Here is an 18,554-nt window from a genome sequence, read left to right as displayed (position 1 = left end):
CTTTCAATAAAATGTTTTATGGTCATGATTCGGCGCAAAAAAAAACATTTTGAAAAATGGCAAAAAAAGACAAAAGTAAGCTACGGTAGTAGCTCGCTCTAGCGGTAGCCTACACTAAATGTTCTCATGGTAACAGCGAGTTGGACCAATCAGAGATGTCGCTGTTACGCTTAGGATTGTGGGTAGTGTAGTATTATAGTGTGGTATACTGTACAAACAATGTGGGCGTTTTTCTGGGGGAGGAAAAATGTCTTAAATGTGATAAATATTAGGCCTTCAAAATCATTAAATACTCTTGTAGCCTAGGTGAATGTCTTAATTGCCACAAACTAAAAAATAGTTAAATAATTGTAGTGGAGTAGATTGTATTAAATGCCTAAATAAGTGTACTAAGTTACTTTCCACCACTGGTTGATTATTGGACTTTTTAGAGTATTTTTAAAGAGCAGTATTGGTTACTTTTACTCAAGTAAAATATATCTTTAAAGTACTAATTTTCACCTCTGGTAACAGATAATTAAACAATAACAAGGATAGACGACACAAATTTGGGAAGAAGGGAGGAGACAGAGTGAGAGAGAGAGAGAGAGAGAGAGAGAGGAAACCGATTTAACTGAAAGCCGTTGGTATTTAAACTCAACCGTTGACGACCGTTATATTTTAAACTCCGCAGTTTCTCAGCAGCAGGGAAACAGCGTACGTCGCCGCCTCCTCCTCCTTCATCCTCCTCTTTCTTTATCTTTTCCTCCTCTTCCTCCTCCTCCTCCTCCTACTCTTCATCATCCTCCACGGGTCCGCGGTCCTCTCCATGCCGGCGGAGGTCTCCGCGGGGCTGCCATGGCGAAGATCCGGGTGTCGTACGAGTACTCCGAAGCCGAGGACAAGAGCATCAGGCTGGGGTTGTTCCTGATTGCCTGCGGCATCCTCAGCCTCTTCATCCTGGGTTTCTGCTGGCTCAGCCCGACCCTCCAGAGCCTGCAGAGCAAGCCGGCCAACTGCACGGTGAGTCCGGCTCCGAGGCTCCGCGCAGCCCGCTGCCAGACCGCTGCCCGAGCCCCGTTAGTATTGGGAGGGTTAGTGGAGGCAACGTTAAATAAAACACGAGCTAGGCAAATACACGACTTTAACATGGGATTTTCTTCAGCAGTGTTGTTGCCATTAAAAGTTGTGTCACTTCTTACAGTGTTGTGTTTCAAATAGTATTTTTTGTGTTTTTTTTTGGTCTATTTTTTTCTGTTTTGTGAGTTTTTTGTGTTTTTTTTGTCTATTTTTTCTGTTTTGTGAGTTTGTTGTGTCTATTTTTGTCTGTTTTGTGTTACAGTGTATATATTGTTGTTTTGTTTCAAATAGAAGTATTTTTGTGTTTTTTTTGTCTATTTTTTTCTGTTTTGTGAGTTTTTTGTGGGGTTATTTTTGTCTGTTTTGTGTTACAGTGTATATATTGTTGTATTTCTTTATTTGAATTTTATTCTGAATTTGTAGTTTTTGTAACTGTGGATGTTATTATTAAGCTATTATTATTAGTAGGCTACTAATAGGTACTAAACATACATATTTTGCATTATATTAAGACTAATAGGCTATCCAAGTTTTGGAGGCAGTAAAATAGGAGCCAAATACTCGACTTGTATTGGTATTTGTTTCAGCAGTGTTGTTGCCATTAAAAGTTGTGTAACTTCTTACATTGTAGCCTATATATTGTTATGTTTCAAATAGAAGTATTAAGACTAGTATCCAAGTTTTGGAGGCAGTAAAAGATAGGAGCCAAATACTCGACTTGTATTGGTATTTTTTTAGCAGTGATGTGTTATTTCCTAAAGTTTAACATTATATTGTTGTTGTGGTTCAAATAGAAGCACGTTTATTTCTGTGTTATTCTGAAATAGGTTTTGTGATTGTGGAACTACTTATCAGTATTATTAAGCTATTATTAGTAGTAGTAGTACCAATATGTATTAAATATCAATATTTTGCATTATACTAAGACAAGTATCCAACGTTAAAGTAATATTAGTTTAAACAGGAGCTCAATACTCGACTTTTATTGGTATTGTTTAGCAGTGTTGTTGCCATTAATAGTTGTGTAACTTCTTACAGTGGTGGATTTGTTGTTGTGGTATGAAAAGAAGTGTTTGCAGTATTGTTGTCAAAATGAGCATGGATTTCAGGGTGATAAATCAGAGAGTCCCTCATGGGCTTTGTGTATTTGCAGATGAGGTCACAGAAGATTTCTTTTAGCATCTGGATTGTTCCTGACATCTATGTTTTTTGTTTTTTTAGGGCTGCCACCTCTTAGTCGATTAGTCGACTAATCGGTCGTTTTGGCCTTAGTCGACTAAGATTTCTTTAGTCCATTAGTCATTTTTTATGCTTATTCATGCTTAATTACTTATTTCCAAGAAACTTCTGAGCACATTTATGGTAAACACCAGATTTAAAGTGGTGCTTTTGCAGGATTAATTGTGGAGAAACTCAGTTTTACAGATGGTTAATTAACTACATTTATATTGAGCTTTTCTAGTCTCAACCACCTCCCAAAGCTCACAGCTCTGTCAATTAAATCAACTAATCGAGTAGTTGACAAGTGTTAGTCGACTAGCAATTTCTTTAGTCAAGGACAGCCCTAGTTTTTTTGCAATTGAAATAGGTAATAGCAACACATAAACATGACAAGAGTGTGGATGAGATTTGTGTACAGTAGCTACGCAGGTTGTTGTAGATTAACAGCATAGACAGTATATAAGAATGGACCACCAGATCTCGTGTCTCTGTACGAGACTAGTGAAGGATATCAGAAGTCTCTTTCCCGGTGCTGGCTGAGTGTTACTGAGAAGCCTCCAACTGAGCTTGAAGACGTAGATGTGACGTGAGCAACGTGTCTGAAAGTGTGAAGTCTTCTGGTAGCTGTGAGAGAGAAATCTCAATCATTCCCAATCTCACAGAGACGGAGAGTGTAGGTATATGTAAGGAGATAACATAGACACAGGCTAATTACTGATCACTAACATGCTAGTTAACATTAGTAATTACTGATCACTAACATGCTAGTTAACATTAGTAATTACTGATCACTAACATGCTAGTTAACATTAGTAATTACTGATCACTAACATGCTAGTTAACATTAGTAATTAAACCTAAACAGCTAATGGAAGTCCAAACTGCCTGTGAGCTTCTCCTGTACTATACGGTAATTCCTCTACTGTGTGACAGTAAGTCTCGTGGTTATGACCCAATCGTTAGCCTATCTTTATAAAAGCGTCTGCTACGGAGCCATAACGTGAGCTACAAGGTAATGGAGCCTTTTATACATTGTCGTGTTTCTTTAGAAATAAACAACGGAGAAATAGAGTCTTTAAACGCTTCAGATGTAAAGTTATTCTCTGTCAAAGTGACGTCAGAATGAATGGGAGTCAATGGGATGCTAACGGGAGGTGATACCTTTGTAGCATTAAAATGGCGCCATAGGAGGTTCGAGTTCTGAAGCGAAGCTTAACCCCTTGATTAACTTACATCTTACTTAAAAACTCTTAAAGGGACAGTTCAGATGTTTTTAAGTGTGATTGTATGAGCTAATGTTACTATTCGGGGGATAGATTTTAGACACCTAACAATATCTATATCAGTTGAAGTGCGCTTTCCCTTGATGTCAGACAGCCTTTTACGACAAGGAGCTGAAGCTGTTATCTCTGCATCATACAGACAGGTTATACAAAAAAATAGATAGATCATAAAGACCGTAGCATTCATGTTTACGTGCGGCCGCCATCTTGGAAAACAGTCATGACCATCTCCTCACTATCTGCTAGCTGCCTGTCCCCTGAACACACTGTAAAAAACATCTCCTCACTATCTGCTAGCTGCCTGTCCCCTGAACACACTGTAAAAAACATCTCCTCACTATCTGCTAGCTGCCTGTCCCCTGAACACACTGTAAAAAACATCTCCTCACTATCTGCTAGCTGCCTGTCCCCTGAACACAATGTAAAAAAAAAAACTGTGGTCTCTGTAGACAGCCCAGGCTCCACAAACGCCAACAAAAACAAACTGGGCCAACCTGCACCACCAAAAATAACAAACAGTCTTCCAGCCAATATCCAACAAGAAGGATTTTGGGTGTGGGGGTTTTGGGGTTAGTGCCATGGATGTATTAGTGTGTGGAAGGGAGGGGGAGGGGACGGGAGGAGGAGGAGGAGGAGGGAGGGGCGAGCTTGTCTGACAATACTTTCAACGTCAACATGAAGTGACGTCACCCGACATCTCTTAGAGCACCTTTAAGTAACTGCATTTAATAGGTTTTAAATAAATAACAAGTCAAGTTACTTTATTTGTCCCCCAGTGGGGCAATTTGTTGTGCAGCAGGTAGTATAATAAAATCACACAATTGTACAGAGATTGCCTACCTTGCAGGCAAATTTAACAACATAAACAATAAATCAAGTTATCTATGGTTCTTTATATAATTAAAAAGTAGAATTGCTGCAGGTACAAAGGAGTGTTTATATCTATTTGTTCTGAGTTTTGGAGGTATAAAGGGTGATCCGGATGGCAACATCTGAAATTCAGCCCGTAAAGCCTGGCTCACACTACAGGAGTTTTCTGGTTGCAGCACACTTGAGGAGAATCTTTGCAGATTTTCTTCCCACAAATCTTAAACATGCTCACACTACAACATGTGAAAATAGTGAGGCATCACACACTACAAGATATTCTTAAGATTATCTTGCCAGATTCTGCACCTCACGTGACGCGATCTCACGGGGAAGCGCATGTAAACAAAATGGATACTGTGTCACGGCAACTTGCTGTAGTAATACTTATCCTTTGTACCAATAAAAAACAAAAGAAAATAAAACGAGCGTGGACGATAATATTATTCAAACAAACTACTGTATTTTCCGGACTATAAGTCGCATTTTTTTCCTACTTTGGCTGGTCCTGCAACTTATAGTCAGGTGCGACTTATATATCAATATATATATAATTTAACATGTTTTTAAATGTTAATTCATACTGAAAATATTACCGTCTACAGCCGCGAGAGGGCGCTCTAGGCTTGTGACAACTATATGCTGCTCCTAAAGACAACTGAGAAAGAAAAGAGATAAACTGCAGGTAGTAAAATATGCAGCCCCGAAAACGGTAATCGAGCAGCAGAAAGAGAGTTTGAAATGAGGGAGAAACTTATGAGGGAGACTCGAGAAAAGGTGACTCTTACTGCAATGAAGAAATCAAAGAAAGCTAATCGGCTAATCGTGGGCTGAAAGCTAGATGGCCAGAGGTGGAGGAACGAGTCCACAGATGGGGGCTTGAACACCGGGACGGGAGGGGCTGGTCAACGGTACGTCTCCACGCCCTGCTAGTTGTTCTGTGTGACTTATACTCCAGAGAGATTTATAGTCCGAAAAATACGGTATGTGCAATGCATCTTTTGTTAGACCTGAATGTAGCAGATGATCACTGACCTAGATATCTAATGTTTACATTTGCTAGCTAGTGCGCTAGCAACTTTATACACTCCCCCATAGGTCCAGATCTGAAGCGATCTCTCCCCAGCTCTTCTCTTTATCATTCCCATTATGATATTCTTTAGATGATACATTAAAAAGGCACTCGTGCTTTCGCCACATCTCCACCATCCTTTCTTCCAACTCAGTTGTCCACCGGACTCGTACTAAGTTTCCGTCACTTCTGTCTCCTTGCAGACCTGTCTCTCATTGGCTATTGCGGAAGTAGGCCTACTGACGTAATCATAGTCGTTTCACAACCGATTATAATACTAGATATCAAACATGTTTGATATTAACGGGGCGGCCCCGATGTGTCTGCGAGCAGATCGGGAGGTGCAAGATTCGATCTGTGAACGCCTCACATTACCAGATAATCTGCGCCGAACATCGGAACCGATCGAGGTCCTCGACAAGATTTTTTTCTCAGATTCTCGGGAGTGGTAAATCGGGCATAAATCGGCCAAAAACTCTTGTAATGTGAGCCAGGCTTAAGGGATGAGAACTATCTGACAGGATAGATTCAGCCCTTTTTAGCATCTGCTTCTGATAGAGCTCCTCCAGGTCTTTTTTGCCTAGAACCTGTGATACAGCTGCTCACCTTAATTAACCTGGAGAGGGCGTTTTTTTGTTTTACAGTAATGGACCCATACCAGCAGATTAAGGAGAAGGTGACTACTGACTCAACAAAGGACCTATAGAAAAGGGTCAACAGGGTCTTGTCCACATCAAACTTGGCCAGCTTTCTAAGGCAATACAGGCGCTGTTGGCCTTTCTTACAAAGCAAACTAGTATTTGGCTCGAAGCACAGCTTGTCATCAATAATGGATCCTAAATACTTGTACTCTTTAACAACCTCTATTTCCTGACCATTTATACTAGTTTTTACATTGTTAGTGACCTTATGCCTAAAGTCAATACATGTCTTTTGTCTTTGAGGCGTTCAGCTCAAGAAAGGCATCCTGGAACCATGTTACGAAGTGGTCCATGACCGGACCGTGGGAAGTTTCCTCATTGTTGAGTAAGCTGACAATAACCGTATCATCAGCAAACTTGACAAAGTGTCGGTTTTCAGTCACAGAGCAGCAGTCGTTGGTGTACAGACTATAGAGGAGGTGGGGAAAGAACACACCCCTGCGGTGAGCCAGTTGATGAGAGGGCCCAGTCAGAGAAGTGACCATTTACCCTCACTCGCTGAGATCTATTTGTAAGGAAGTCCAATATCCAGCCCACAAGGTTGGCTTCCAGTCGGAACTGATGCAAGAGCTTCTCAACCAACAGGTGCAGCTGACAATTGTAGTGTATTTCATCTGGAGTTCCCTAGCCTAGAAATCTACACAGCCCTAGCGGCAGCAAATGTAATTTGCAGCCAGGGTCAGTCTAGGCACTCTCCATTGGCTTGCGAGCTGGAAAAACCATACTCAGGTCAGGCCAATCACATCGTGTATAGAGCCGGTGGGCGGGGCTTATGGCTGCTGCTGCTGCTGCTGGTGAACAGAGGTCTTCTGGAAGACTCGGAGTTCAGCTTTTCTTTGAGAAAAGAACAAAGAACGGCACTGAAGTCATTCTTAAAAAAAGGAAGATGTGTTTGGAGTTTAAAGTTGAATCCATCAGCTAGCGTTGCTCTGGTTGGTTGGAGCGCTATCCTATCGCGTGCAGAGAGAATACAAAAGACAACCGTTTATCCCGCCCCTCTGATTGAGCCCTGACCAATGGGGAGCTCCCAGACCTCAACATCTGGATGTGGGTCTGGCTGGTCAGGCTAGGAGTTCCCTCCACTCTCTCATGATATATGATAGAACCCACCCGGTCACATTAAATCAAGTCATACTTTCAGTTGAACAATCCCGTCTTGTTGGGTTGTTACCGTCATCTCTCTCCCTACGTAGCAGCAGAAAAACATGACCTTTAGTTCTGCAGAAAGTGAAAACCTTTCATTTATTTTGTCATTTATTTGAATCTTTTTTTTTTATTGTCGATACAAAGTGTGTTTGTCCTCCTACGGGTGATTTTGTCCTTGGTGCTGCGTCGCTCTCCACCGTGGATAATTATAACTGTTTTGCCTCGCAAGGCAGTTTGGGAGTTTTCATAAATAAACATAAATACAAATTACACTCCTGGCTCTTTACTGCGGAGGATGAATTCGTGCCAGCTTGATTTATCTGGCTGTTAGCTTATTGCATCGGCCTGAAATAATTTCGGTGCATTACAGAGAGTGGAAGCCTTTTGTTGTTGTCTGTGTGTGTGTGTGTGTTTTTTTCCTTTTCTTTAAATCACAAAACTCGAGAGTCCACTACGTCAGTCACTAATCCACAGCTTAGTGAAACATAAATCACAATACTTGGACTTTATTGCAGTTCCCTGACCTTCTTGAGTAATGAAGAAAGGTCTGACTTTTATCAAATCTGCACAGATTGATTGTGTATTCGCCATGTATTGATATTTGTGTTCCTGCCTGCAGCTGTTATTTCAGTCCTTTTAATGAGCAGGGAGCTCAAATGCAGCCATCACTCTTTATTTTTTTTATTATTTTTGAATCTAATCACTCACATTCGGTCACATATATCAACAGATAGTAGCCGGACTCATTCAGAGTCCACACACATATTTTGCCGTCACATGTAGGACCAAATACTTCCAGTAAATTGACTATTTGCAACCCTGTCTCCTATAAAATGACATTCCCATACAACAGAATAGGTGTTTGAATGATGACCGTGCGTCAGTCTCGACCCAGATACTCAGGACTCTCGCTGTGTGATAAATGCTCGGCCTGTTCTCATGAACCAATCAGAATCAGAAGAGGCTTTATTGCCCGCAATAAGTTACACTTATGTGGAATTACATACGTTCATAAACATACAAAAATTAAACATTAATGTGCAGGGATGCACCGAATCCAGGATTGGGCTTCAGATTCGGCTGAATATTGGGCTTTTTGCTAAGCTAATCATGTTGTAGGGGTTTAGGATAGCAAACAAACTCTAATAACTATATGTACAGAATTGATTGCATGTTTTCTATAAGTACCGTGTACAAAAATACTGAAAGTTAGTCGCTAACAGTGTGCTCCTCTCTTGGTCCAGGTGGTGTCTGTGCTGCGTCCGGAGGAGATGTTCGAGTGTGTGTTTACGTGCGGTACCGACTGTAAGGGGACGTCTCTTTATCCATGCCTGCAGATCTTCGTCAACAACTCGGAGTCCAACTCGGTGGCTCTGCTGCACTTCGACGAGCAACAGCTGGTCCTCAACCCAAAGGTAACGACGCAACTCCGTCACGTTGCACGTTTGCCAGACCTTCCTCCACAGCGCCGCAGATGAGGGTCTGGCTAGTCCACACCAGCATTTCTGAATGCGAGGGAAAAAAAATGAGCTCTGGTTTATTGGGCATTTCTTTAAACCAATCACAATCGTCTTGGGGGCGGGGCTAAGCTCCGGACGGAGCCACGGTGCCTCTGCTAAATAGCCTCTGGAAGGAACTTGTTTTGGTGGAACATGTGTACGTTCAAAAGTAGTTTTTAGTCGTGCAACAGAAAACTCAGATTGGACAGATAGTCTAGCTAGCTGTCTGGATTTACCCTGCAGAGATCTGTAGGGCGGTGTGCTCGATTTGAAGAACTTCTTAGTCGACTAACACTCATTCAATCGTACCGACTAATCGATTAGTTGATTTAATCGACAGATCTGTAAATCTGAGTTTCTCCGCAAAAGCACCACTTTAATTCTTAATTATTACAAATGACTAGAGGTCAGCAGGCAGTACTGATCCTGTGTGAATAGGGTTTCAATGTGTGCAAGAATATTTTTTTGAATGCAGTTCAAGTCAATTGACTTCTCTTCGCTCGAGACGAACATATTTGTGACGGAAAAGCCGTTAGAAACAGTTGTAACTAGGTCTGTGCTCGATTGAAGAAATTCTTCGTCGACTAACACTCATTCAACTGTACCGACTAATCGATTAGTTGATTTAATCGACAGATCTGTAAATCTGAGTTTCTCCACTAAGAGTCGTGCTAAAAGCACCACTTTAATTCTCGTGTTTACCAGAGATGTGCTCGTACGGTTCTTGGAAATAAGTCATTCAGCATGAAAAAAAAACAACAAACGTGACTAATGGACCAAAGAGATCTAAGTTGACTAAGACCAAAACGTTTAGTTAATTAGATTAGTCATTTAATCCACTAAGAGGGAGCGGCACTAGAGATCTGAGGAGCAGGTAACCACAGTCCTCACAAATCCACCGGAGGTTAGAATAAAGAAACAACTAAGGCGAACAAAGCGGATGTCCGGCTTGAAAAAGAGTTTCATGCGGCGACGTGCAGCAGCGCTCTTGTAAACAACGTGTTGTATTTGTGTTCGTGCGAGCGTCAGAAGAGTTTGGGTCTGACTGATGATTTTTTTTGTAGCGCAGCTGCACGCAGTCGAGAGCTGACCAGAAATAGATCGAGTGAGACACTAACACGCTGTTAAGACACTCGGTGTGTGAATGAAAGACTTAAAGCACCATTAACAAACAGCTGATATCCTGCGGGATCGTGTGTGTGTGTGTGTGTGTGTGTGTGTGTGTGTGTGTGTGTGTGTGTGTGTGTGTGTGTGTGTGTGTGTGTGTGTGTCTTGTGTGTGTGTCTGTCTGTGTGTGTGTGTGTCTCTGTGCGTGTGTCTGTCTGTGTGTGTGTCTCTGTGTGTGCGTGTGTGTGTGTCTCTGTGCGTGTGTGTGTGTCTGTGTGTGTGTGTGTCTGTGTGTGTGTGTGTGTGTGTGTGTGTGTGTGGGTGTGGGTGTGTGTGTCTGTCTGTCTGTGTGTGTCTCTGTGTGTGTGTGTGTGTGTGTGGGTGTGGGTGTGTCTGTCTGTGTGTGTGTCTCTGTGCGTGTGTCTGTCTGTGTGTGTGTCTCTGTGTGTGTCTGTGTGTGTGTCTCTGTGTGTGTGTGTGTGTGTGTGTCTGTGTGTGTGTCTCTGTGTGTGTGTGTGTGTGTGTGTGTGTGTGTGTGTGTGTGTGTGTCTCTGTGCGTGTGTCTGTCTGTGTGTGTGTCTCTGTGTGTGCGTGTGTGTGTGTCTCTGTGCGTGTGTGTGTCTGTCTGTGTGTGTGTCTCTGTGTGTGTGTGTGTGTGTGTGTGTGTGTGTGTGTGTGTGTGTGTGTGTGTGTGTGGGTGTGTCTGTGTGTGTGTGTCTCTGTGCGTGTGTCTGTCTGTGTGTGTGTCTCTGTGCGTGTGTCTGTCTGTGTGTGTGTCTCTGTGCGTGTGTCTGTCTGTGTGACTTCAGGCCACTTACGTAGGCTACGGTAAGTCACCTACATCGTCCCCTTCCTTCCTGCTTTGCTCCCGTCGTTATCACTACGGCCACTAGAGGGCGCCGCCACTAGCAACGTAAATACAGGCCCTAATGGCTGCTTGAACAAACAACGTCTGCGAGCGTTTTCTTGGGGAGGACAGTCTCTCTATTTGTGGTTGTATCTGAATGCTCGCTAAGGCCTCCTGCACACTGATTTTTCTGTCTTTGCACTAGTGCTGCTCCCTCTTAGTCGACTAGTCGACTAATCGTTCGTTTTGGTCTTAGTCAACTTAGATTTCTTTAGTCCATTAGTCATGTCTGAGGCTTTTTTTTCACGCTGAATGACTTATTTCCAAGAAACGTACGAGCACATCTCTGGTAAACACAAGAATTAAAGTGGTGCTTTTAGCACGACTCTTTGTGGAGAAACTCTGCGGAGAGATTTACAGATCTGTCGATTAAATCAACTAATCGATTAGTCGATACAGTTGAATGAGTGTTGGTCGACTGAGAAGTTCTTCAATCGAGCACAGCCCTGCTTTGCACACCAGAAAGGTGTCTGACGCTGCTGCTAGCCTTGTCTGTACACATGTATGTTTCTCACTGATTACTGCACTCAAGCAGTAGAATACTTCATCTTAAACATAAACATATACTGATCTGATTACAGCAAAGACAATGTCGGCAATATTGATGGCAAAATAGGCTCCAGAATATTTCGTTCTGTATTGACAGGTGCAATATTTGAAAATCGATCATTATTTATCATTTATTTCTGAATTTATGTCAAAACCTCGACACTTTCAGCCATCAACATGTCATTTATTGATATGCATTCCTGTATAAATGACATATAAACATCTTTTCCTATTCTATTTTTCCTGGAAACGCTTCAAACGCGCTTGCGTGTCTCGTGAAAAATAGGCGTCTGTCCTATTTCTAGCACGCACGCGTTTTTGGGGTGGCTCCAGCCGCGCCTGAGATGTGCGTGTCACGCAGGCAGCGTGCACGCTCTAACCTGTTACCATGGGAACCGAAATACAGTACAGGCCAAAAGTTTGGACACACCTTCTCATTCAATGTGTTTTCTTTTTATTTTCATGACTATTTACATTGTAGATTCTCACTGAAGGCATCAAAACTATGAATTAACACATATGGAATTATGTACTTAACAAAAAAGTGTGAAATAACTGAAAACATGTCTTATATTTTAGATTCCTCAAAGTAGCCACCCTTTGCTTTTTTATTAATAAGGGAAATAATTCCACTAATTAACCCTGACAAAGCACACCTGTGAAGGTAAAACCATTTCAGGTGACTACCTCATGAAGCTCATTGAGAGAACACCAAGGGTTTGCAGAGTTATCAAAAAAAGCAAAGGGTGGCTACTTTGAAGAATCTAAAATATAAGACATGTTTTCAGTTATTTCACACTTTTTTTGTTAAGTACATAATTCCATATGTGTTCATTCATAGTTTTGATGCCTTCAGTGAGAATCTACAATGTAAATAGTCATGAAAATAAAAAGGAAACGCATTGAATGAGAAGGTGTGTCCAAACGTTTGGCCTGTACTGTAGAAACGGACACACCACGCAGCCAGCGTGCAGGAGGCCTAATGCTCTTCTGTCAGAGGAAAAACCAGAGGAACGATTGAAGCCAGGGTGTGATAATCAGGGTTTCCACGTGCTTTTGGCTACGCCTTGCCGAGAGGAGAGACTGCGTGCGAGGAAGAGGAAGAGGAAGAGCTGGGCGTGTCCTGAGCTGAACTCACTAAACAATCTCAGTCCGTCCCTCCCTCCGTGTGTTGGTCAGCGGGGCTTCTCCCTCCTCTTATCTTCCTCTTCTTCGGTGCACGTCTGGGTCGTCGCTACAGCAACAGAGTAAATATAGAGGGGAGAGAGGGCACGTCATCGATGCCGCTCAGTCGCCATGGCGACCACATCGGAGATGATAGAGAGAGAGACAGAGAAATAGACGAGTCACGCTTCATTTAGAAATCCTTTAATGTCTAATAGAGGGAGAGGATGGATGTCTCACTCTGTGATCGTTGGTAACTAATGACAGAGAGACCTTTAATGCTTTGCCCCCTACAAGCTCTGAATATTAAAGGGGTCACTGTGTTTTTTCCAACCTGGATCCTATTTTCCCATGCTTTGTGTCTAAGTGACTGATTGGAACAACCATCTTTGAAATTGGTCCAGTATTAGGCGAGATCGCTGCAGTCAGCAGCGGCGAAAAAAGCTGCAACGTAGCACCTTAAGTTAGAGTCCTCTAAAGGTTCTGTTGTTGCCGCTGACAGACTCAGATTATTATTCTAAGTGTCTGGCAACATTATAGAAAGGATCCCTACAGAGATAGAGCTTTTAGTTAAAGGGTAAGATCCATTTTAGTTTAACATGAAACAGTTCTGAAATCACCATCACCAAACTCCACCAGACTCCATGTAAATAATCAGGACTTTTATCATCGTAAAATACACTTTATTCAAAGTTGACAGAAACTAAATAAAACTATCAAAAGCCGTCTTGGTTCATATTTCCACTGTTCCAACAATCACCACTCTGGTTTGGTTGAAATAAACCTTTAATTCACCCATTTACATGTGGAGATATGCTGGCTCTATACACGCTAAAAGTCCTGATTATTTACATGGAGTCTGGTGGAGATATGCTGACTCTATACACGCTAAAAGTCCTGATTATTTACATGGAGTCTGGTGGAGATATGCTGGCTCTATACACGCTAAAAGTCCTGATTATTTACATGGAGTCTGGTGGAGATATGCTGGCTCTATACACGCTAAAAGTCCTGATTATTTACATGGAGTCTGGTGGAGATATGCTGGCTCTATACACGCTAAAAGTCCTGATTATTTACATGGAGTCTGGTGGAGATATGCTGGCTCTATACACGCTAAAAGTCCTGATTATTTACATGGAGTCTGGTGGAGATATGCTGGCTCTATACACGCTAAAAGTCCTGATTATTTACATGGAGTCTGGTGGAGATATGCTGGCTTTATACACGCTAAAAGTCCTGATTATTTACATGGAGTCTGGTGGAGATATGCTGGCTCTATACACGCTAAAAGTCCCGATTATTTACATGGAGTCTGGTGGAGATATGCTGGCTCTATACACGCTAAAAGTCCTGATTATTTACATGGAGTCTGGTGGAGATATGCTGGCTCTATACACGCTAAAAGTCCTGATTATTTACATGGAGTCTGGTGGAGATATGCTGGCTCTATACACACTAAAAGTCCTGATTATTTAAATGGAGTCTGGTGGAGTTTGGTGAAGGTGATTTTCGGAAGCTGTTTCATGCTACTAAAAAAGTATCTCACTGGTCCCTTAAGTATATTTTGATGCTGATACTTTTGTATTTTACTTTGAAGTCAGGTCTTTGGATCGTAACAGAGTATTTCTGCGCTGTGAGACAGACAGAGTTAATTGCAGGACGTTGTGTGATGGAGAGACAGATGAAGAGAGACAGACCTGCACTTAATTTGTTTTGTGTCTGTAGGGGGCGATTAGTTAATGGAGCCGCCTGTGGACCAGATGACTGACATGACATTTACTGCTACAGACTCCAGCTGTCTCCACCAGTTCATATGTGCTGGTGTTAAAGGGTCAGTCCTCTTTATTACAACTTGGGTCTTATTTTGGAGGTTTTGTCCATCGTTTCAGTCAGTGATAGAGATAACTGACGACTGGGAAGCAAACCAACACGTTAGACAAACCCTCCTTTTGTCAAATGGGACCCATCAGAATCAGGTTGTTTATTTCAACCAATTTGTCAAAATAAATAACGTGGATGGTTCCTTAAAATGCATTAAAATAATAAAATAAATAATCGGTTGGCTACTTTTATTGAATTTGGGGGATTTATTATATTTTATAGCAGTGGTTCCCAACCTTTTTTCCTTGGCGCCCCCCCTACTCATGTCTAAGAAAAGCTGAGCCCCCCCCCCACCCAAAACCGAAGTTGAGGTAACTCTCGAGATAGAGCCTCTCTTTCTTTTTTGATACAGAGGAGTTATCAGCACTGTTTCTCCGGCATGTTTCATTCATAAAATAGTGATGCCGTGGCGGCAGGAAAATTGAGGATACAAGAAAATATATAGTTTTCATACAGACTTTTGTATACATTATATATTCTAGTGTATTATAATTTGTTTAACATGTGCAAAACATTTTTTTTTACCTCAACCTCAAACCAGATAAAGACTCGCGCCCCCCCCTGTGATCTTTGCCGCCCCCCCTGGGGGTGCCCGGACCCCAGGTTGGGAACCACTGTTTTATAGCATATGGAGAATTTTTTTTTATAAAAGAATGTCTAAAAGAATCGCAGCAAAAATTTAAAAAAACATCGTAAAAATTGACAAACAATTTGGAAAAAAAGTGACAAAAACATGGGAAGTGATTAATTTAAAATTTTGACCCAGAAAAACCAAAGGTTGCATGGTCGAAAAAATTATAGATATTATTTGAAAATAATAATAAAAAAAGATTGTTGCGTGGGAAAAAAAACAATAAAAAAAAAATAAAGTAAATTACAGAAAAGAGACGGATATTAGTTTTGTTAGCGCGTTCACGAACGTTAGCTGACGTTAGCTTCTCTGTGTTGCCAGAGCTCGCGAGAGTTCGGTCCTGAGACAGAAACAGGTCTCAAAAAAAGTTAATTTTCTCCTGACGTGTCCGTCTGAAAAATGCCATTTTACTGTCAGATTGTCCTGGAGATACGTGTCTTCTGTGTTCACGTTCACTTCTCCCGTTGGAATCAACACACTGAGGACCTGCCGCTAGTCTCCTAAAGAGGCGTGGCCGAGCCCACGGGACACAGAGACAGTTACCGTATTTTTCGGACTATAAGTCGCATTTATTTAGATTATAAATACAAGAGTTATTGAACTACACAATAGCACACAGAACAATACGCTGAATACGGTAGGTGTCCGGTATGTTACCGTAACACATTAACAGTTATTGAACTATACAATAGCACCCAGAACAACTAGCTAGCAGGGCGTGGAGCATGGAGGTATTAAAAGGCGTGGAGACGAAGCTGCACCGTGAACGAGCCCCTCCAGACTCCTTCCTCCTCCTCTGGACATCTCGCTTTCAGCCCACGATTAGCCGATTAGCTTTCTTTGTTTTCTTATTGCAGTAAGAGTCACCTTTTCTCCAGTCTCCCTCATAAGTTTCTCCCTCATTTCAAACTTTCTTTCTGCTGCTCGATTACCGTTTTCAGCTGCATATATTACTCCCTGCAGTTTGTTATCTCTTTTCTTTCTCAGTTGTCTTTAGGAGCAGTATCCTAGTTGTCTCAAGCCTAGAGCGCCCTCTCGCGCCTGTAGACGGTAATGTTTTCAGTATGAATTAACATGTAAAAACATGTTAAATTATATATATTTTGATATATAAGTCGCACCTGACTATAAGTCGCAGGACCAGCCAAAGTAGGAAAAAAAGTGCGACTTATAGTCCGGAAAATACGGTAGTTACTCCGAGTTGGGGGCGTCTCGGTTATAATCCGTCCCTGGATAAGTGAAACCTGCTTAATGACACATCTCCGCCCCGGGAATTAGGCGGGCTGCCGCACCACACTTGGGTCGTGGTTTCACTACGTTACATTACATGTCATTTATCCAAAGAGTTTTCCAATTAAGTGCTTTCAACCTTGAAGGTTGAGCTGGGCGATTTGTTTCCCTAAAAAAATCTGCGATCCCCTCCATTTAAAACAAATAACTGCGAACTGGAAATATATTTTAAAAATATATACTTATTGTATTAATTATATTTAATTAAAGTGCAAGGCAAACACTTTCTCTAACTGAAGAGTCACTGTGCAGTGTGCAACCAACATTGTTAAACATACAAATTATTTATACTGTATTTGGATATTTATTTTTTTTAAATATGAATCGATTTGACCTATCAACTTGATTTTTAAATCAAATCGATTTTTTTCCCAGCCCTACTTGAAGGTACAAACTCCGGACAGCAAGAAACAAGTGCAAGCACATTAGCATCAAATAAGCCAAACTATGAAGAGCCAAATGAAAGTGCAACTGTAAGTGCCTTTGCCTCTTTTTTTTTTTTAAACATGTTTTATCTGTATCTTTTTGGGACCTGGCCTGGTAGAGGTTACCAATGGCGCTTACCCTATCAGTGTTTTCCAGAGCTTTGTGGAAGACTTAGGTGGCACGCATTTGGCAGGGGGGTTTAGGCATCCTTCCTCAAGACAATATTACGCTTTTCAAATTGTTTTTAAAATGCCATTTTTGCGTCTCTTTGTAGTCGTGGTGTGTCTCCTTTTTGGTCATTTTTGTTTTCTTTCGGTCTCTGGGGTCATTTGGCGTCTCTTCGTAATCAGTTTGTGTCCCTTTTTGTTGTCGTTTTGCGTCTCTTTTTCACATTATTTTGCACCGTTATTATCACTATAGTCTATATAGCCACGACGGTCCACTTCTGGGATCGCTCCGGTGCCGCAGGAAATTCTACTGGATGTCCCTCATTTCGGCCGGATGTCCCGTCCCCTTCTCCGGCTGATTTGTGAGGACTATGGTTGACTGCTCCTCAGATCTCTGCAGGGTAAATCCAGACAGCTAGCTAGACTATCTGTCCAATCTGAGTTTTCTGTTGCACGACTAAAAACTACTTTTGAACGTTACACATGTTCCACCAAAACAAGTTCCTTCCAGAGGCTACTTAGCAGAGGCACCGTGGCTCCGTCCGGAGCTTAGAGAAATGCCAATAAATCAGAGCAGGTTTCTCTCACTTTGCAGAATGCCGTGTGGACTAGCCAGACCCTCCTCGGCAGCGCTGTGGAGGAAGGTCTGGCAAAGCGAGACTATCGTCACCATAGCTGTGTCTAAAACGAGCAGATAATAAATCAATAACACTCAACAAGCTTAAACTTAAAGCTAAAGAAGTCCAATTACAGTCATCAGATCTGAGAAAAGTCTTTCAGTTGCATTAGTTGGGCCTCGGTGCTGCACCTAAACCTTATCATTACAGACATTTTCACACATGGTTGAGATCACAGAATCCTCCATAATTATTACAAATGACTAGAGGTCAGCAGGCAGTACTGATCCCGTGTCAATAGGGTTTCAGTGTGTGCAAGAATATTTTTTTGAATGCAGTTCAAGTCATTTGACTTCTCTGTCGCTCGAAACTAACATATTTGTGACGGAAAAGCCGTTAGAAACAGTTGTAACTAGGGCCGTGTGCTCGATTGAAGAAATTCTTAGTCGACTAACACTCATTCAATCGTACCGACTAATCGATTAGTTGATTTTAATCAACAGATCTTTAAATCTGAGTTTCTCCGCAAAAGCACCACTTTTAATTCTTGTGTTTACCAGAGATGTGCCCGTACGTTTCCTGGAAATAAGTCATTCAGCATGAAAAAAAAGCATCAAACGTGACTAATGGACTAAAGAGATCTAAGTTGACTAAGACCAAAACGATCGATTAGTCGACTAATCCCCTAAGAGAGAGCAGCCCTAGCTGTAATGTCGTTTGTAACACATTTTTCTGTGTTCACTACGGCTGCTTACTATACCACTGATTTGAGCTGTGCTCCATCTAATGGAGCTTTCTTTTCACATCAAATACTCTGTCAGCCACATCCTGCAGAGATGTGTTGACGTGTGATGGCTTCTGTAAATAAACAGCTTTCTCTTCCTGCGAATATGAACTGAGCCATGATAAAAAAAAACACACACTACTACCTGTTAGCTGGAGCATAAAGCCATGGTTCTGAGAT

General features: G+C 41.8%; 1 protein-coding gene across 1 annotated transcript in view; it reads left to right on the top strand.

Annotated features, from left to right (window-relative positions):
* Positions 1 to 593: 593 nt before the first annotated feature.
* Positions 594 to 18,554, top strand: part of LOC114550476 (calcium-activated potassium channel subunit beta-4) — a 46,284-nt gene continuing 28,323 nt past the window's right edge. Inside the window, exons 1-2 of the mRNA XM_028571274.1 lie at positions 594 to 1,002; positions 8,594 to 8,764. Coding sequence (XP_028427075.1) covers positions 838 to 1,002; positions 8,594 to 8,764 — 336 coding nt within the window. The 5' untranslated portion in view covers positions 594 to 837. The remainder of the gene's footprint in view (positions 1,003 to 8,593; positions 8,765 to 18,554) is intronic.

The sequence above is a fragment of the Perca flavescens genome, chromosome 23, assembly GCF_004354835.1.
Source record: "Perca flavescens isolate YP-PL-M2 chromosome 23, PFLA_1.0, whole genome shotgun sequence".
NCBI lineage: Eukaryota > Metazoa > Chordata > Actinopteri > Perciformes > Percidae > Perca > Perca flavescens.
Note: the sequence above shows the minus strand (reverse complement) of the source record. Positions and strands in the feature narration are given on the sequence as shown.